Source organism: Macrotis lagotis, chromosome X, assembly GCF_037893015.1.
Source record: "Macrotis lagotis isolate mMagLag1 chromosome X, bilby.v1.9.chrom.fasta, whole genome shotgun sequence".
Lineage (NCBI taxonomy): Eukaryota > Metazoa > Chordata > Mammalia > Peramelemorphia > Peramelidae > Macrotis > Macrotis lagotis.
In genome coordinates this window covers 240175275-240196636 of record NC_133666.1, presented here as the reverse complement: position 1 = coordinate 240196636, position 21362 = coordinate 240175275, and the positions used below count along the sequence as shown (strand labels likewise).

The 21362-nt window shown below is 33.9% G+C and overlaps 1 protein-coding gene across 1 annotated transcript in view; it reads right to left on the bottom strand.

Moving 5' to 3' along the window:
• Positions 1 to 6645: 6645 nt before the first annotated feature.
• MCCC2 (methylcrotonyl-CoA carboxylase subunit 2) overlaps positions 6646 to 21362 on the bottom strand; it is a 95274-nt gene continuing 80557 nt past the window's right edge. Inside the window, exons 16-17 of the mRNA XM_074207688.1 lie at positions 19308 to 19393; positions 6646 to 8465 (exon numbers count right to left, since the gene is read on the bottom strand). Coding sequence (XP_074063789.1) covers positions 8348 to 8465; positions 19308 to 19393 — 204 coding nt within the window. The 3' untranslated portion in view covers positions 6646 to 8347. The remainder of the gene's footprint in view (positions 8466 to 19307; positions 19394 to 21362) is intronic.

Sequence of the window (21362 nt, the reverse complement as noted above, 5' to 3'; positions counted from 1 at the left end):
ATACGTATTTTGTTAAACATGTTTACAAATTAGTAATTTTTGGCATGAGGAATAAAGATTAAGGGAAAGAGATACATAAGAGATAGTTTTATAGTGTTCATCAGATTTGGAAAGGTTTTTTCTCTATGTTTTGTTTTGTTTTTCTCCCTCTGGTTGGGGATAATATAGTCCATAACCAGTCAAATACAGTTGTCCTAGATCTCTGGACTGCACAGTGGAACTGCTTCCATGAAGGTTGTTCATCTCATAATGTTGTTGATGTGTACATTGTTCTCTTCATTGTTCGCTCAGCATCAGATCCCATAAGTCATTCCATGCTTCTCTAGAGTCCAACCATTTATGGTTTCTTATGGAACAACAGTACTCCTTAACATTCATGTACTGTAACTTGTTTAGCCATTTCCCAATTGATGAGCATCCCCTCAATTTCCAATTCTTTGGCACTATGAAAAGAGCTGCTATGAATATTTTGGAACATGTAGAACTTGCCCCTTTTTTATAATTTCTTCTGGATATAGGCCTAGAATTGGAATTGCTGGGTCAAAAGATATGAACAGTTTTATTGCTCTTTGGGCATAGTTCCATATTGCTCTCCAGATAGGTTGGATCCTATCACAACTCCACCAGCAATGCATCAATGTCCCAGTCCTCCCACAACCTCCTAACATCAGTCATCTGCCCTTTTTCTCATCTTGGTTAATCTAATAGGTGTAAGATGACATCTCACTGCTGAAACCATTCTCTTTCAGTACAATAGTATCCAATCACATTCACCCTACATAAAATTTTGTCATTTTTCAGATTCTAATTGATATATCAAAATTATTTTTATACGTCTTTAGTTTCCTCTGCCCAGAAACAATGCCTAATTTATCTTTCTTATAATTCTCTTATTCCCTGTGTCTCATATTTCCCAGTGAAATGTGTATGCATTCAATTCTGTATATTCTTCTATCCATTGACAAGTGTTCCAAGTGTCGCTTGATCCCTTACCCCCTTCCTCGTTTGTATAAACTTCTTCATATCCCTATGCAAGACAATTTTCCCTTTCTTTTTTCTTTGCTACCATGTTTCTCTTCCCCTCTACTTTCATATGTTTAAAATTATCAGTATATAAAGAAGTGACAGCTAGACCTTCTAACTTGACTTCCCCTGATTCCTGATATAGGGTTCAGAGAGGACATATTTCTTCATATTAGAATCACATCATTTATTATTATTATTATTATTATTATTATTATTATTATTATTATTATTATATTTTATTCAGATTATTCTTATTTGCTCCTCAGTGTTTGTTGTTTTTGTTTCTCTGTATCTCAAAGTTTCTACACAACTTTATTCTTTTCATCAGGAATGCCTGAAAGTATTCTATTTCATTAAAAATCCATTTTCCCCCTATAAGATTATTCTTTTTTGCTGGCTAAGTTATTCCTAGTGGCAAACCATTGCCTTTTGAAATAAAATATTCCAAGCTTTCAACTCTTCTAAAGTGGTGGCTACTAAAACATGTGATCCTAACTGGCTCTTCAGTACTTTAATTTTTACTTTCTGGACACTTGCAGTTATTTTTCTTTGACCTGTTCTTGATGTTTGACCTTCATTCTCAAAGAAGATCACATCAAGGAGATGATGCCATGACAAGCACATGAATTGGATTGAGTGAGGAAATGTTGTGCTAAGTCACCAGGCTCATTTTTCTCCTTCAGAGTCATCTGGGTCCAGTAGTCAAATATGAATCAGGATGACCAGAGTTGGTCCTGGATGTGAGGCAATCGGAGATGTGTGACTTGCTTAGTCCATTTGTTTCATGAATTTGAAGCACCAATTGTGTCTCCTTTGAAATTGGTCACTTCTTTTTCATCAGCAATTCTTCTGGCCTCCTGCTGAACCATCTTTGTGGATTCAGGAATTCCATTGGCCCTTTGCTCTTCAATCCATCTCTTCAATTCCCTCTCTAAATTAGACCATTTGACTGACTTGTCTCTCCTGGCCTTCTCCTGCCATGGCACTTTCAGTCAGGTCTCTTCTTCCCATAGCCAGTCTCAGATTGTTTTCTCAGTTGGAGGAGGATCAAACTGATGTTAAGCTGCACAATTTCCATTCACTTTTGCAAACTGGATCACTTTGAACTTGAATTCAGCACTGGACAAAAATCCCTTTCTGAGTCATTTATGGGCAGAACATGGCAAAACATAACCTAATATACCCATAACAAATGCAAAACATGAGTGCAAAGACAAGCATGAAAAAGCAAGAAATGCAAATAAAAAAATCTACAACCACTGTATAAGATGCTCCCAGTTTTTAGACCCCAATTTTTTTTGGAAAAGGGTGTGTCTCATACGTGGGGAAATACAATAGGTTATCATACCTTGAAGTTTTCATTTTAGGGTTTCTTCTAGGTATATTCAATTTCTACTTTACTCTCTGGTGCTAAGAGATCTAAACCATCATATGATTTCTTGAAATATGACATCTAGGGGTTTTGGAGGGGGTGGGATAATGGTTTTCATCTGATCCAATGATTTTTACATTTTCTCTCCATGACCTTTTTCCCTGGTCATTTGGTTTTGCACTGAAATGCCTCATATTTGCACCTATGTTCTAAGTCTTTTGAGTTTTTAATATTATTTCATATAGACCATTCTAATTGCTAGAAAGTGTTTTCCACAGAAATATGAGCTCCTAGAGAGCCAGGACAATGTTTTTTTTGCCCTTTTCTGTACCCCATCATATAGCATTGCATCTGAAACATAGCAAACACTTTTAAAATATTTACTAACTTATACTGTGCCAAAATCTGCTTCCCCATCACTTCCACTCATCATACAGTTAGAGATGATGCAGAGTATAGTGCAAGACTTGAGTAAGACCTACTCAAGTTCAAATGTTGCCTTAGACACTCAGGCAAAAAAGAGTAAAATTAGTAAAATATAACTCTTTATAGTTGAAGATTTTTATAATGTCCCTACTGTTTTCTTTTTTCCAAGTTAAACAGTTCCTTCAATTGATTCTAATTTGACCTGCTTCAAAGTTTCTTCATTATCTAGGGTTGAGACCTGTTTCAGCTTGTCAACATCCCTTCTAAATGAGTTTCCCAGACTCATCCCAAATATGCCAGACAGTCTGACCAAAACACATCATGATTTTTATCTCCCTCTTCAAGATACAAATTCTACTAACAAAGTCTAACAACTGAACTAGCTCTTGGAAGCCAAGATGGTGGTGTGAAGGCAGCATTTCCCCAGGAACTCCTTCCCCACCAAACTCCAAATTACCAACAAATGATGATTCTAGCCAAAATTAAGAGGGGCAGAACCCACGGAAAGGCTGAGTGCTACATTTTCTCAGTCCAAGATAACTTAGAAGTTCTACAGGAAAGGAGTGCTTCACCAGGACCAGGGGTTGGAAAGCCACAGCCGCAGCCCAGCCCAGCCCAGAGATCACCAGCAACAGCTTGAAGGGGTGGGGAGAGAACTCTGCTGCACCTGGGTGAGTGTGGAGTGACAAGCACAGCCACCAAATCTGCACTGAGAATCAGGGGAAACCCAGCCTCCACCCCCAAGAGATGGTAAGGGAAGTCTGCAGAGATTTCTCTGCTCTCCCTCGGGGTAGAACTCTGCTGCTAGCCTACACTCAGATCCAGGTTGCAGTTTGGGATTCCAAATTAAGTAACCAAACTGGATCCCTCCTTATAGCTCCAGAGCAGAGGGAAGTGAGTTGGTCATCTACATATCAAAGCACAGGCAAGAGAGCATAAGACCTTGGAGGAATAAAGGTACCAGTGGGGTGTCCCCCCCAAAAAAACCCAAAGTCTTGGAAGTGCTGCAAATTAGTCATGGGCTGAGGAAATGAGTAAACAACAGAAAAAGAAGAATTTGACCATAGAGAATTACTTTAGTCCCATGAAAGATCAGAACACATACTCAGATGATGACAAATTGAAGCTTCTGTATCCAAAACCTCCAAGAGAAATAGAAAACAGGCTCAAAAAAGACTTTGAAAAGCAATTCAGGGAGGTGGAGGAAAAATTGGGAGGGGAAATGAGAGCAATGTAGAAAAATCCTGAAAACCAAGTCAATAGCTTGGTAAAAGATACACAAAAAAATACTGAAGAAATAATATGTTAAAAACCAGTTTAGGTCTAATGGAAAAACAAAACAAAAGGAAAATGAGAAGAATGCCTTAAAAAGCATAATTGACCAGTTGGAAAAGGAGATAAAAAAGCTCTCTGAAGAAAATAACTCCTTCAAATGCAAAATGGAACTAAAGGAAGCTGATGACTTTGCAAGAAGCCAGAAGAAATAAAACTTCCAAAAAAGCCAAAAATTAGAAGAAAATATGAAATATCTCATTGGAAAAACAACTGACCTCAAAAACAGATCCAGAAGAAATAATTTAAAAATTATTGGGCTATCTGAAAGCCATGATCAGGAGAAGAGCCTAGACTTCATTTTTCAAGAAATAATACAGCAAAGTTGCCCCGAGATCCTACAAGCTGAGGGTAAAATAGAAATTGAGAGAATTAACCAGTCACCTCCTGAAAGAGATCCCAAAAGACAAACTTCCAGGAATATTATAGCCAAATTCCAAAACTCCCAAATCAAAATGAAAATTCTAAAAGCTGCCAGAAACAAACAATTCAATTACTGAGGCTCCATAGTCAGGATCACACAGGATCTGGCAACATCTACGTTAAGGGCTCATAGGGATTGGAATGATATTCCAGAAGGCAAAAGATCTTGGTTTACAACTGAGAATCAACTACCCAGCAAAACTGAAAATCCTCTTTCAGGGAAAAAGATAGACTTTCAATGAAACAGGGGACTTTCAAACTTTCCTATTGAGACGACCAGAGCTGAACAGAAAGAAAGTTTGATCTCCAAGTACAGGACTCTGGTGAACCATAGAGGGAGTGTAAAAGAGGGACTAACTATGAGGAACTTGAAGATGTTGAACTGTTTGTATTCCTGCACAAGAAGAATATATTGATAACTCATATGAACTTTCTTATTTATAAGAGCTGTTAGAAGGAGCATATATAGACAGGACATAGGAAGGAGTGAAATATAATGGTATGATGTGGTAAAGGGATGGAGTCAATGGGCAATGGGGGAAAGTACTGGGAGGAAGGAAAAGGAGATGAAGAAGAAGCTGAGAGATTTCACATAAGAGTCAAGAAAAAGCTTTTTCAATGGAGTGGAAAGGGGGAAGGCAAGGGGAATGAGTATACCTTCATTCTCATCGGAATTGGCTCAGAGAGGAAATAACATACACACTTAATAGGGTGAGGAAATCTATCTTACCCTAGAGAAAAATGAGAAGGGATGGCATAAGGTGAAATGGGGGGACAGAAGGGGGGAACAGGTGATAGAAGAGAGGGAAGATCGAGGAAGAGTGTACTCAGATACAACACACTTTTGGACAGGGCCAGGATGAAAGGAGAGAGAGAATAGAATGAGAGTGGGGAGGAACAGAGTGGAGGTACAGCTAGTAATAGCAATTTCTCTGATGGACTTACAATAAAGAAAGCAGCTCACCCCAGAGACAGCCACTGGAATCTGAACACAGTCTGAGTACATTATTTTTCTCTCTCTCTATTCACCTTCTTGGGGGTGGGGTATGTTTACTCTTATACACATTCAATTTAAATCAATGCATAGCATGGAAACAATGTAAAGGCTATCAGACAGCCTTGGGGAGGTGAAGGGAGGGTGAAATTGTAAAATTCAAAATCTTAACAAAAAAGGATAGGTAGATGTTTGTATATAATTGGAAAACAAATAAAATGTTAAAAAAATTAACTGAACTAGCTCTTGGCTGATTGTCTTGCAAATATTTTTCACATCTCATTTTCCTGGTTTGTACTTGAAATTTTGAACCCAAGAGCATTACAATGTCTCTATTAGTTTGCTTCAGCCTGTTTTCCCAAACCTGTTTAACTTCCAATTATGTTAACCAATGGATCAGCTACTCATCCCTACTTTCTGTCTCCCATGGATTATGGAAGTCAATGATTAAGACAATGTACAAGACAGTGTCAAAAGGCAGAACCTTGGGCATTCCAATAGACTTCCTTCTTGTCCTAGTAATCATTCTTTTCATTAGGTCAATCAATTCTCTGAATTATCCAGTACACAATTTTCATCCTGGGCATAAAAATTAGACTCAACACACTTTGATATAGTGTCTGCTCAGGAAATATTTGTTGGAAAAATTAAGTGATCACCCCACTTTTAATAGTTAATGGCAGGGGCGGCTAGGTGGCATAGTGGATAAAGCACCGGCCTTGGAGTCAGGAGTACCTGGGTTCAAATCCGGTCTCAGACACTTAATAATTACCTAGCTGCGTGGCCTTGGGCAAGCCACTTAACCCCATTGCCTTGCAAAAACCTAAAAAAAATAGTTAATGGCTTCTACACATGCAGAGAATTTTCTTCTTTTGGATAAATGAATTCTAAGTTAAGAAACTACAAAGGAATTAGAAAAAATCATCCTATCTTTTCTGATCTATAAGAAAATACAAAAAAGGTAGAAATTAGTTTGATTACCTGATATTTCAAGTTTCATGAATTAATCTGTTCGAAATGGTATCACTTTTTAAAAATTCACATTTATAATAAAAGAAGTTAAAAACTCATATTTTGTTTAAACACATTTATTGATGAAAGAAAATATCCAGAATAGATCTTTATACTTTTGATAGTGAAACAATGTAAATGTCGGAAATATCTGGTGATGGGTGGGTGGTAAATATATGGCAAAAGTATCATCCAAATAGCTCAATGTCTTTAAGAAAAAGTAGTATCTATTTGTTTTGTTAAATAAAATAACCAAATAATCATTCATTTTATGATGCAACTGCAAAACTGATCATATATTCTCTTACATATACATATGGTGATGTGACTTCTCAGACCCCTAGGTTAACTGTCTAAAATTGCAGATTACAAATTAAGTATTTGCCTACATTAGTAAAGGGACATTTTCTCATTTTTTTTTTTTTTTAGTTCCTTATGCCAGTAAAGATTATTTTGGAAGGACAGAGATTAGACACTTATAATTTCACCAGTATAGGAAACTCCAAAGTAAGAAACATTCTCTGTCAATGCAAGTGGATACCTTCCCTGCAAATTATAGTCCTAGACCATCACTTGAAGCAACATGCCCAGGATCACATAGCCAGTGTGGATCAGTCCAGCTCTCAATCTACTGTGTAATAAAATCAACACCACTAACATTTCTTTGATGCTTTAAGGTTTAGAAAGTGCTTTATATATATTATCTTATTCTAATAATAATCCTGTGAGATGTTACTAATATTTTCACTTTATAAATGATAAAACTGAGTACAGATAGACTTCTCAAAATAGATTGCTACTTTAAAATTATACCAACTTCTAAAAAAGGAAAAATTCCTCTGAATTGTGAAAAATGTATCACAGTATACTTGGAAATAATTATGTACTTTTATAGAGGAATAAAATTGAATTAATTGAATCTAATAAATCAGAGCCAAATTTGACATATGGCACATACCAATATTCTTTTATTTTATCAAAATATATTTGTGTTTATCACAGAGAATTTTAAGGAAAGACTTCAAACCCTGGCATTTAAGACTAACATCAGACTAAACAGCTTTCAAGGATAGCATATACCAAGAATTTTATTTAGTTATTAGGCTTTTATTTTTTCAAAAATCATTTAAAGTTTTAGTGACCAAGAAAAATCAAAATCTCATGGCACATGACTATTCATTACTTTTAAAACATCATCAAACAAAACCAAAAAACTTGATTTTTTTATGAAAATAAAGATTCAAATAATATTGTCCAGAACACTTAATTTATATAGATGATTCTTTCTTACAGAATTCAAAGTCTGTAATTTCTAAAACAGATTTATTTCTGATGATCATTTAGTCCAACCCTTGTGAAAAAAATGAGTCACTCTTTATTATTATTTTTTATTTATTTAAGGCAATGGGGCTAAATGACTTGCCCAAGGTCACACAGCTAGGCAATTATTAAGTGTCTGAGGCCAGATTTGAACTCAGAGCCTCCTGTGCTCTAACCACTGGACCACCTAGCTGTCCCCTAAGTAAGTCACTACTTAACCCATTACCTTAAATAAAAATTTAAAAAAAGATAGTCTAACTGAAAATAAAAACAAATACATATGCATATATACACATATATATTTTAAAATAACTCAAAGGTATTTTTAACCTTTTTTATTACAATTATATTAAAAATGTCAGAACTTTTAAGGTCCCTAATTCATATTATTTAGTTAAAAATTGCTAGAAAATGTTCTATTACAATATTACAATACAATTCTATTACATCCTGAAAACTCCAAAGTCGGTCTTCTCAATTGGAGCATTGAGAGCTGCACTAATGCTGAGACCCAGGACCAGTCTAGTATCAGCTGGGTCAATAATTCCATCATCCCACAACCTGGAAGAAAAGAAGTCACATATCACAAATAAGAACATCACCAAAGCTATTATTGATGTGTAATATTTCCCAACATCACCTCACTGGTCAGCATCTGTATGGCACACTTTCTCTAAGCAGTTTTAAATAAAACATCAAAATATCTAAACCAGACTCCTAGGAGAGTATTTCCTTTTTTAAGAATTAAATGTTCTATTAAAACAAACCAACTAGATTTGGTTAATAACAACTTACGTTTAAATTCATTTCAATGCATAAAATATCATAATACTTTTTCAGATTGTTCCTCTATGTCTGTATGAGGATTCTATCCATTCATTCTCATTCACCTTTATTCATATATAATTGTTGTTAAAAGTATATTCTGTATTCTTTTGTGATTTTTTTAATCTGCATTATAAAGATTATCCCAGAGTTCTTTGCAATCTGAATATTGGCCACTTAAATTACTTTACAGTATTCCATTATATTAACGTGCCACAATTTCTTTAAACACTCCCTATTGTTCAGTGAGAGCTACAAAATTAGTCTTATGCTTTGACACAGTAATTCTTTTTTTAGAAATTTTTTTGAAGCCTTCTGTGCAAAATTCATCATAGCAGCATTATATGTAATTGAAAGGGAAAAAAAGAAACAACCAATTCCTGGAATCTTCTGCAGATGAATAAACCAAGAAATACATGTTAAATATTTCATCCCAAGACACCAAAGAAATTAACAAAGATGAGAAACAGAAACCACTTACTAAGTTAGCAAAATATTCTGCCAAAGCCCTCATTTTCAAAAAGGCAGCTATCTGCAGATAATATAAATAGATGCATTCAAGACCACATGATCTTGCTGAGGACAAACAGACAAGTTTGGAAAAAACATTTAGTAAAATATTAGTCTCAAAAGCTGTCTATCAACAAATACTAGGCTAGCACTGTTTGGAATAGATGCTCTTTATACTTTAAATAATTTATATTTAAGTGAAAACTGATAGGACTAAGTAGAGTTTAAACAGTTCAATACTATTTTACCCCTAAAATGAAAAGCCTTTTCATTTTAAAAGTTTATTATTTTCGCAAATTTTAGTGATCTTTGCTTAGTTATCAAATCCAAAAGATAAGTGTTTGTGGACAAAAATAATTTAAAACTAGTATTTTTATGATGACTACCAAAAAACTTATACTAATTGAAAAATTGACTATATGAGGTTAAATCTAAAGGCCAAAGGGCAGAGTATGCAACTGATCCCTAAAACCAAAAACAGAATTAGATAACAGCAATACAATAAGATAAGAGGGATTGGAATCTCTGAGAATTTATTGTATCCTATTTGTATTTTTGCTCACTTGGTATTGTTGCTATACTTTATAATTTTTAAATACACACACACACACACACACACACACACACAATTTTGTTTTTAAATCTACTTGCTGTAAAGAGATTTCATTCTGCATTTTTCTCCCTTTTCCTAACTAGTAGGATCTGCTTATTTATCACTGCTAAGGGACAGTAAATTAAATATAAGATGAGAAAAGCAAGAATAAGGAAAGGAAAGGAAATAATGCATTCTATTTTACCACAGACTTCAGTTCAGAATCTCACTTAGAAAAAAGAAGTCAATCAAGGAAGGGAATTAGAAATGCTTGCTTTAACAACATTAATTTGACTTAAAGCCAGGAGATTAAAAATGAATGGAAAATGAAATTTAGACAAAACTTCTTATTTCATGCAGTTACTGAATTAAAGTCTAGAAAGTGAAACTTCATTTTTTTTAAATTTTATTTTTTCTAATTATACGTAAAAATAGTTTTCAATACTGATTTTTTGTAAGATTTGGGGTTCCACATTTTTCTGCCTCCCTCATTTCCCTCCCCTCTCCCCATGAAAGCAAATAATATGATACAGAATATACATGTACAATCATTTTTAATATATTTCTATATTAGTCATGGTGAAACTTTATTTAAAAAGAAAATACATTCAATATATTAAAGTTCAATCTGCCAGGGAAGGGAAAGAAAAAGACAAGACATTAAGATAATATTATTAGACAAACGCATAAGAACATATGATATATATAAGGATATTTACCATTTAACCAATATTTTAAATGCTTACCCTATGATATGAAGGTATGTGCATATATACACATATATTACATATAATAGGGATTTAATAAATATTTCTTGAATTAATAATCGAATGCTTTTTCTAATTGTACTATGTGTGTTCTTTATATGTGAGCAAAAATTGCATGATATGTTCACATAATTATAATTGCACATATATGTACAATATATTTTATATGTGCATGTGTATATGGATGCACATGTGCATGCATATATGATGTACAGAACCTAAGACAATGCCCTTCAGTCACTTTTCAGTTGCATCCAATTTTTCACAACCCCATTTCTTATTAAAGATAATGGAGTGATTTGCTATTTCCTTCTCCAACTTATTCTACAGATGAGAAACTGTGGCACACAGGGTTAAGCTATTTGCCCAGGGTCACACAACTATTAAGTGTCTGAAGACAGATTTGACTTGAAGACTGGCACATTATCCACTGGGTCACCTAGTTGCCCCACCCTTCATATAACAGACACATTCTTTTTTTTTTAGATTATTTTTTTGCAAGGCAATGGGGTAAGGGGTTTGCCCAAGGCCACACAGATAATTATTAAGTGTCTGAGGCCAGATTTGAACTCAGGTACTCCTGATTCCAGGGCCAGTGCTCTATCCACTACGCCACCTAGCTGCCCCCAGACACATTCAATAATTCTTATCAGATAATATCACATACCAAACACATGAAAGGAGAAACTATGGGGGACTGGGAGAGGAGTCTGATGGAGATGTGTGTTGGTGAACAAATGAATAACCAATGAAAACAAAACTTATGAGCAATCTATAGCTACTGATGAAAAGATGGATCAAAACTGTGACTCTAATGCTAGTGCTAGATCGTAATGTTAGCACCTTCACTCTGAGATTCCCTCTAATTAATCCTACACATATCATGTATAAACCTAGTTGTTTGCATTCTCTCCCATTAGATTATCAGTTCCTTGAGGGCAGAGACTGATTTTGCTTTTCTTTGTAACTTTATATTCCTGGAACAGTACTGAATTTGATAAATGCTTGATGATTATTAATTGAAACTGGCTAAAGTGAAGATCTGCCACAGTAACCACTATTGGAAGCTGCTTTATTTACTGAAGACCTCAGGATTAGACTCATACTTCAATTTTTATCTAAGTAATCTTTAGATTCTATGTCAGAGTATAATCTTAGCATTTTACATTCTTTTCCATTAATTCGTTTTGTATAAAACTACATACTACAGGCAATAGGTTCAGAAAAATACTCACCTGTTCATGCAGTCATTCGATAGGATTGTTGTGATAAGAAGTGAAACACGATTCTTCCCCTCTGGCTACATGAATTTGATCATTTTCATGGTACCTCGAGGTACTTCATTTATTTATTTATTTATTTATTTATTTATTTATTTAATTACAAAATAATCTAAACTACTAATCCTTTTTAAATTCTTAATGCTATAGAGAAAACTTTTCATCACTTTTGACACTATTTTAAAGGACTTTTATTTAAAGTAGTTATTTAATTTTTATTACCAACCTCTAAGGTCTGGCACTAAGATAGGGAAATATTGCTTTTTTAAAGGTTATTAGTGGGTGACAGTTTTCCTCTTGTTTAAACAAACTTCCTTCAGTATCAATCCACAACATCAATTATTAATTCACTTATCACCGTTCTATCAACAGAACATGAATCAAATACAGGCTCATAAAACATTCATAAATGGGAGTTCTGAACAAAAACAAATAGAAAAAACTTCCTATATAATTTGTTAGAATAAAATTGATTAAACTCTTCCTTAGAAAAAAGCAAATAAAATAGCACTAAGAGAACAGGTTGGTTAATGATATTCATTAATAAACACTGCTTCAGGTAAGAATTTCTACTAAAATACTTGATTAAAGTTTGATTAGGAAAAAAAACCAAGGAAAAGACAACTGGCATTCCACTTGAACACCTATTAGAATTCGGAAAAATAAGTATTCTATGATTACAGATGAGCAAAGATCTTTCTGAAAGATCAGAACAAATCAATTTGGATAGGTTTCTAGTCAAATTTAAGTCTCAACAAGATAGGTAACTAACACATCACTAACAATAACAAAAAACAGTTCAGGCCTCAGAAGACTTAAAGCAGAAAAAAATATTTTTTATCTTAACTTCTACAGGAAAAGAAAACTTATCAAAGCACTGTTCCCTCTCACATTCTAATTCACCAGGCCATGAGCATCTAGAGATGTTTGACATAATGATAGATTGACCTCACTGTCTTTTGGGTGTCTATTTCCAGAGACATCTATGAGTTGTTTTTTTTTATTCCCCTCGTCTGGATATAATCCATTTATTTAAAAAAAAATCAAGATTCCTTTGTCTTTAAGAATTACAGTCATTCCAAAGAATTTATGATGAAAACTGCTATCCATCTCCTGGGAAAGAACTGATGTGAAGTCTGAATGCAGAGTTAAGAATACTATTTTTACTTTATTATTTTTGATTTTTTAGGCTGTTTTCTTTTGCAACATGGCTAATATGGAAATTATTTGAGTGACTGTGCAGGTATAATCTATATCAATTTGCTTGCCTTCTCAAGAAGAAGAGGGAAGGAGGGAAAGAATAAGGAAATGCAAAAAATTTTTAAATGAATATTGAAAATTTGTGTTTACATGTAATTTAGAAAAAATAAAATTAAAAACAAAAAGAAAGAATTATAGACATGCTTAAATTCTTTTGAAGCAATCTTAAAGTTCTGTGCTAAAGAACTGCTTATTTCAAAGGAGACTTCTCAAAGAGACAGTAGGACAAGTAAGAGAAATGCAAATTAGGCAATGTTTCCTCACAGAAATATATCTCAGCTGTACTGGTCAATTCAATCACAATCATTTGTCTAAATTTTTGTAGGTGGTTATACAATATATGTTTTATCTTAAGTTTCTATTACTTCAAAGTCCATATTCTTTCTTTGCTTCAGTGATCAGTTTAAGGTAGAATAAAGAGGTTTACTTATGTCGGAATAAAAAGAAGAATATATGTATTTCTTAAATTCAAGACAATACTCTTCAAAAAAAGGGATTTTCAATATATGCTTGTTGTTTATCAATAATAAATGAAGAAGAAAAAACAAGCTTTTTCACCCAAATCATCTAACATTTAAATTAAACTTATTTTTCCTTTTACCCCTTTAAGTCTTCACAAGTACTTGCCGCAAAGAATAATCTAATTTTAAAAGATGCAAAAAAGTTATTTTCATTTTCCATCTGCCCAAGGGATAAACACAAGACACTGACCTTAGGGCATTCTTTATAATATTTAGAATCAGATTTTCCTAAAGTCCTTCAGCAGCTAAAGAGGAGTCCTAAAATAACAATATCCTTGATTTAAGATTGGAAGAGAGACAAGAATAATTTATTTCTTCATTAAGAGATGTAAGAGGGGCGGCTAGGTGGCGCAGTGGATAAAGCACCGGCCCTGGAGTCAGGAGTACCTGGGTTCAAATCTGGTCTCAGACACTTAATAATTATCTAGCTGTGTGGCCTTGGGCAAGCCACTTAACCCCATTTGCCTTGCAAAAACCTAAAAAAAAAACACACACTAAAAAAAAAAACACACTAAGAGATGTAAGAAACAAATAAAAACCATTAAAGCAATTCTATGAGGTAATTAAATCAGGTAAGCAGATAATGACTGCAACTAATAATCTCCTGAATTTACATGCATGCAGGTTAAAAAAAGTGCCTCAAAATAAAAAAAAGTCAATAATGTTGCATAAAAAGTATCCAAAAATTTCATTTAACATTTAATTAATTATTTAATATATTTCCAGCTTTTTCTGAGAGCATCCTGCTAGACATTTCTTATTGAATAATAAATAGTATTCCATCACAATCGGATACCACATCATGTTCAATCTTTCCTGAATTATTGGGTATTCCCTTAGTTTCCAATTCTTTGCCACTATTAAAAGAACCACCATAATTTTTTCCTTTTTGTTTTTTTTCTCTCTTTGGCACACAGACCTAGTAGTGCTATTGCTGGGTAAAAATTACGCACAGATTTAAAGCCCTTTGGATAAAGATCCAAATTGCTCTCAAGAATAGCCAAATCAATTCTCAACTTCACCAACAATGCATTACTGTCTCAATTTTCCCACAACCTTTCCAATATTTGACATTCTTTTTTCTGTCTTATTAGTCAATCTGACAGATATGGGATGACTTCTCAGAATTGTTTTAAAACTGCATTTCTCTAATCAATAGTGATTTAAAGCATTTTTAACCATTTTATTTTATTCATTATTTTAAATAGCTTCAATTACTTTGTTCAAAAAGTACCTATTCATATCATTTGACCAATTATCAATTGGGGAATGACTTGTACTCTTAAATTTTGACTCAGTTCTCTATATATTTGGGAAATAGGGCTCTTTATAGAGAAACTTGTAGTAAATATTTGTTCAGTTATGATTATTGTGTATTTCCCTCTTTTCTGTTTTCTTCCTGTTTATCCTGCTCTCTTCTCTCTTTCATTCTGTCCATCTTCAAAACTGTTTTCCTTCTGAAACCACCTCCCCCCAATCTACTCTTCTTTTTATTAGCCCCAACATCTTTTCTTATCCCCTTCCCCTCTTACTTTCATGTAGGAAAGAAAGATTTCTATACCCAATTAAGTATGTATGTTATTCCCTCTTTTAGTCAATTTCAAGAAGAGTAAAGTTCAAGAAACTCCCCACCAGTTCCCTCTCCACTGTAAAAGCTCTTTCATGTCTCTTTTATATAAAATAATTACCCTATTCTGCCTTTTCCTTCCCTCTTCTCCTAATGCACTTCTCTTTTTATTCCTTAATTTTATTTTTTTTAAGATATCATCACATCATATTCAATCCAGGCTTATGACTTCTATGTATACTCCTTCTAATAGCCCTAATAATGAAAAAGTTCTTAAGAGTTACAAGTATCATTTTCCCATGAAGGAATATGAACAGTTTAACTTTACTGAATTCCTTAAGATTTCTCTTTCATAGGAAAACAATGATCAATGTTGGAAGGGATATGGGAAATCTGGAATACTAACACATTGTTGGTGGAGCTGTGAATTGATCCAACCTTGTGGTGGCAAAGAATTGGAAATCGAGTGAATATCCATCAACTGGGGAATGGCTGAACAAATTGTGGTATATATGTACATTATGGAACACATTGTTCCAAACCAGAAGGGACGGAAATTCAAAGAAGCCTGTTAAGACTTGCATGAACTGATGTTGAGTGAGATGAGCAGAACCAAAAGAACACTGTACACCATAACAGCAACATGGGAGTGATGATCAACCTTAGTGGACTTGATCATTTCATCAATACAATAATCAGGGACAATTTTAGGGTATCTGCAATGGAAAATACCATCTGTATCCAGAGAAAGAATTGTGGAGTTTAAATAAAGACCAAAGACCTTCAATTTTTAAAAAGTTATCTTATGTATTATATAATTTTTCTATCTCTTATACTTTATTTTTCCTTAAGGATATGGTTTTTCTCCCAATACATTCAATTTTGATTAATTTATAGCATAGAAACAATGTAAAGACTATCAGACCCTCTTCTGTGGAGGGTGGGGAGAGGGAAGTGAGGTTGGAGGAAAAAAATTGTAAAATTCAAAATAAAAATAAAAATGATTCCTCTTTCATCATTTTACCTTTTTATATGCATCTCTCGAATCTTATATTTAGGAGTCAATTGTTCTATTCAGCTCTGGTCTTTTCATCAGGAATGCTTGAAAAGTCCTCTATTTAACTGAATATCCATTTTTCCCCTGAAGGATTATACTCAGTTTTGCTACACAGATGATTCTTGGTTATAATCCTCACTCATTTGCCATCTAGAATATTAAATTCTAAGCCCTCCAACCCTGTAATGTAGAAGGAAGCTAGCAAATCTTCTGCTATCCTCCACAATATTTTATTGGCTCTATAATATTTTAGTTGTTTCTTTCTGGCTGTCTGCAGTATTTTCTCCTTGACCTGGAATCTTTGGAATTTAGGTATAACATTGCTAGGAGTTTACACTTTGGGATTTCTTTCAGGGGGTGATCAATGGATTCTTTTCATTTTTATTTTACCCTCTAGTTCCAATATATCCATGATGGTTTCTAAATAATTTCTTGAAAAATAATGTCTATTGCATGAATTTATGCTGTGAAGTGAGCAGAACCAAGAGAAAACTATAAGAATTAACAATATTGTGAGATGATCAACTATGATGGATACAGCTCCTGTCAGTAGTTGATCAAGGACAATGCTGAGAGACCTGCTATCAACAATGTCATCCACATCCAGAGAAAAAACTATGGAATCTAAATGTAGAGCAAGGCATACTATGTTCTTAAACTTCTTTTATGTTTTCTCATGGTTTTTTCCTTTAATTTTAATGCCTCTCACAACATGAATAATATTGAAATATGTTAAACATGATTGTACAAGTTCAATTTTTACCAGATGCTATGGGGGAAGGGGAAAGATTTTAGAAAAATATAGAACTCATAAATTTGAAAATGAATGAATGTTAAACAACTATCTTTGCATGACATTAGAAAAATAAAAATAAAATTTTAATGGGGAAAAGAAAGGAAGATGATCTAGACTTTTTTTGATCATGGCTTTCAGGTAGTCTAGTAATTCTTAAATTATCTCTCCTCAATTGGTTTTCCATATCAATTGCTTTTTCCAATGAGATAGTTCACATTTTCTTTTATTTTTTCATTCTTTTAATTTCATTTACTGTTTTTTGATGTCTCATGGAGTCATTAGATTCCACTTGCCCAATTCTAATTTTTAAGGAACTATTTTCTTCAGCAAGCTTTTACATTGGGTCAATTCTACTTTTTTTTTTAGGTTTTGTTTTTTTTTTGCAAGGCAAAGGGGTTAAGTGGCTTGCCCAAGGACACACAGCTAGGTAATTATTAAGTGTCTGAAGCCAGATTTGAACTCAGGTACTCCTGACTCCAGGGCCAGTGTTCTATCCACTGCGCCACCTAGCTGCCCTGTCAATTCTACTTTTTAAGGAGTTATTTTCTTCAGTGAATTTTTGTACATCTTCCATTTGGCCAATTTTACTTTGAAAGTAGTTCTCTTCAGTGAATTTCTGTGTCTCTTTACCACATGGCCTATTCTATTTTTTAAGGTGTTTATTTCTGTATTTTTTTATGCCTCCTTTACCAAGCTGTTGACTCTTTTTTTCCCTGATTTTCTTTAACACTCTCCTTCCTTTTCCCAAAATTTCCTCCACTTCTCTTATTTGATTTTTGAAAGCCTTTTTGTGTTCTTCCAGGAATTCTTTTTGGGTCAGAAACTAATTCATGTTTTACTTTGAGCAGTTTTGACTTTGTTGTGTTCTTCTAAATTTTTTTAAATTTAATGTCCCTGTCACCATGGTAACTGTCTATAGTCATATTCATTTTTGTCGTTGTTTGCTCATTTTTCCAGTCTATTTCTTGACTTTTAACTTGATGATAAAGTTGGGTTCTGCTCCCAGGATGGAGGACACTGATCCAAGCTTTAGGTTTTTTGAGCTGCTGTTTTCAAAACTAGTTCTTGGGTTTGTAAGATTTCAGTCTTTCTAAGGTATGACCTAAGGAAAGGTATGTTTACTACTCTGTTGTCCTGTGCTTTGGTCTGTGAGCAATGCACCCTTTTCTATCCTGGAACTGTGAACAGGGTCCCAGCTCTCCTGCAACTGCAAGTCCTAGTAGGCTAGTGAGTCTCTTCACCCTGGAACCGTGACCTAGGACTGCAATGCAAATCCGTGTATGGGCAATTCAACAGAGTTCTGCAAACAGTGCTAGCAAAGGGATCTCAGTAATCTCCTTTTTGTCCAGGTGTCCAACCCCCCTACCATCCCTACCAATCATGTGGGTTGAGAGGTCCAGAACCCATTGTTGCCAATTCAGTTGCTTCCAAGGTCTGCTGCTATACTGCCAGGATATTGCTTATGCCAGACTTTACCCCATTCTCATTATTCTCTGAGACAGAACTTTTCTGCCAACCCTCTACATTATCTTGGACAGGAAAAATTCTTTCACTCCATCCTTTTATGGATTTTGCTATTACAGAATTCATTTTGAGGTATTTTTATAAGTTGTTTGAAGAATTTGGCAAAGCTCAGACAAGTCCCTCTCTTTTCTCTGCCACCAACCACAAATTCTAAATTTTAAGGGAAAAAAATGCAATTAATTTGCTCCATCCTTTCTTTACACCACAGAGCAAAAGTCAAGGACTAGAATCTCAAACTTCCTGATACTTAACAGAGCCCAGTAAATAAAGGCTAGTTCCCTCCTTCACTGCTAGCCATGATCCAACCACTACCTCAGCTATGGCAGAGAAAGGAGATTTGTGATGAGCAAGCCAGAGATATCTGGGAAAGAACAGGATAATGAAGACATTGCCAAAGATAAGAGCTAGAGAGGAGCTTAGGGATCTCATTTTACAGATAAGTTATCTCAAGTCCAAAGATTCTAAGTAACCTAACCAATATCATATGGGAACCAGGAGTAGAACACAGGTTCCCTGACTTCAGAAAGTCAGCATTTTTCTCACCATTCTATCCTCAGACTGAAAGAATACAGATGTATTAAAGGTGAGGTCTGAAAAGGGAGCAAAAAGATTAGAGGGAGATAGTTACCCAAAGACAGCTTTTAGATATTTATGGCCAAGCTTCTACAAAGCTGCTATCAAAATAACTATTTATAAGCAAATACCTTGCACTGGAGTAGTAAGGATTTCCTTCCTTTTCAAATCTCTTAATGATAGGCTCCTTTAAAGCAGCTTCATCTTCACTGGAGAACTGAAAGAAAAAGGAACTCAGGTCCATTGAAACCACTATATATATGGTAAGAGGTCTCTGTTTAAAGACTCAAGAACAAAATGGCTACAAAAGTTATTGTGCATTACCTCATATCATTTAACTTCTCAATACTCTGATGAAATCAAACATCTAATTATTTTATAAAAATTGCCATCTGAAACTCAAACTTCATCTGTCAACAACATGGCCAAGAGTTAGGAAGTATCTCAAAGTGTCTATGTGGTTCACATGTCTATGTGGTTCACAATAATAGGAAAAACTAAAGATTTATATAACACTATACAGTTTAAAAAATGAATTAAAAATAATCGCATGTGAACCCACAAACTTTCAGGTTTACTAAGTAAAATAATAAAAACTTATCTTTTTCATTCATTACTTTAATAAAGGATTTCACTTTTATCAAAAGAATGAATACATCTTTACACACAATTACTACAAGAATTAAAATAACTACATGACTTCCTGAAAATTAACATTTTTCATACCCTCTTAGTAATTAAATGCAAATAGATATGATGATAACCTCTTTCCACCCAAGTGCCTGTTCATTATAACTTTCCAACTAAGAAATTAATATTTGAAGTGCCTTCTCTCTCTCTCTCTCTCTCTCTCTCTCTCTCTCTCTCTCTCTCTCTCTCTCTCCATATATATATATATATATATATATATATATATATATATATATATATATATGACAGTTATCAGGCACAGTGAATGAAAGGCTGAACCTAGGGTTACAAAATCTGAATTAATTCAAATCTGACCTCATAATTATTAGCTGTGTGATCTTGGGTAAATCACTTAACCTCTGTTAATCATCTTCCTGGGGTTGTTGTGAGGATGAAATTAGATAATATTTGTAAAGCACCTTCCAAACCTTGAAATTTGCTAGAAGTGCTATCTTTTGCTGCAACAAGGGATTGTACTTAGAAGGGGTTAGAAAAACAAAACAGTTGTGCCCTCAAAAAACTTGCATTCTATTGAGGGGTAGGGGAAGAAGGAGAAAGGTCCACAGTAAACTATAATAGATAAGTAAATACAATAGAATTTGAAGACCAAAAAAAATTAACGGGAGCAAGAAGGAAAGGATCTTACAATAAGCTAATAAGTCTCAGAGGTACAAATAAATCAGGAGTAAAGTACTTCAGACATGAGGAACAATCTGTGCAAAAGGAAGAGAGGGGAAGATGGGAAGCCAAACATGGAACAATGAGGGGCCAGCTGGATCAAAGTGTGTTTGATGGAAGATAACATAGAATAGGAAAGGGAGGCTAGAGCCAGACAGTAAAAGGTTTTAAAAGCCAAACTGTACTGCTTGTACTTTATACTAGAAGAAGTGATATACTAATAAATGTTTAACCACTCCAAAAAATAATTGCACACATATATGTATTTATACAGATATATACACAGATGTGTGCATAAGTTTACTAAAAATGTTAATAAAGTATTAGCACTCAATTTACAAATAAGAGTAAAATATATGCTTTATTATAAAGTCTCATAGAATGCTTTCACTGATTTACCAAATTCTTGTATATGTACCCTTATGCACCCAACTTATTATACCCAACTTGTATATATGCCCAACTTAGGGTTGCAAATTAACCACAATTTGACAAAAAAGTTATATCATAATGTTCTCTTTTTCCAATAAATGTATTGTCATTAAATTTGATATGCGATATCCTGTTAAACCTTTTCTCAGTCTCAAACATATTTCATTTATTAAACTGAAATCTGCTGAATGCAATAGTACTTATTATTCTTTGAACTTTTTGTTTAACTGCAGATATCAGAATAGTCTGAGACTACTGTATGAATAAAATCCTAAAAATTGTCCAAATAAATTTCATGTTTTAAAATTTCACTTAAATGATACAATTTTTTTCACCAACAATTCATGGTGAAGTTCTTCATTAGTCAAAAATAGATGACTCTAATA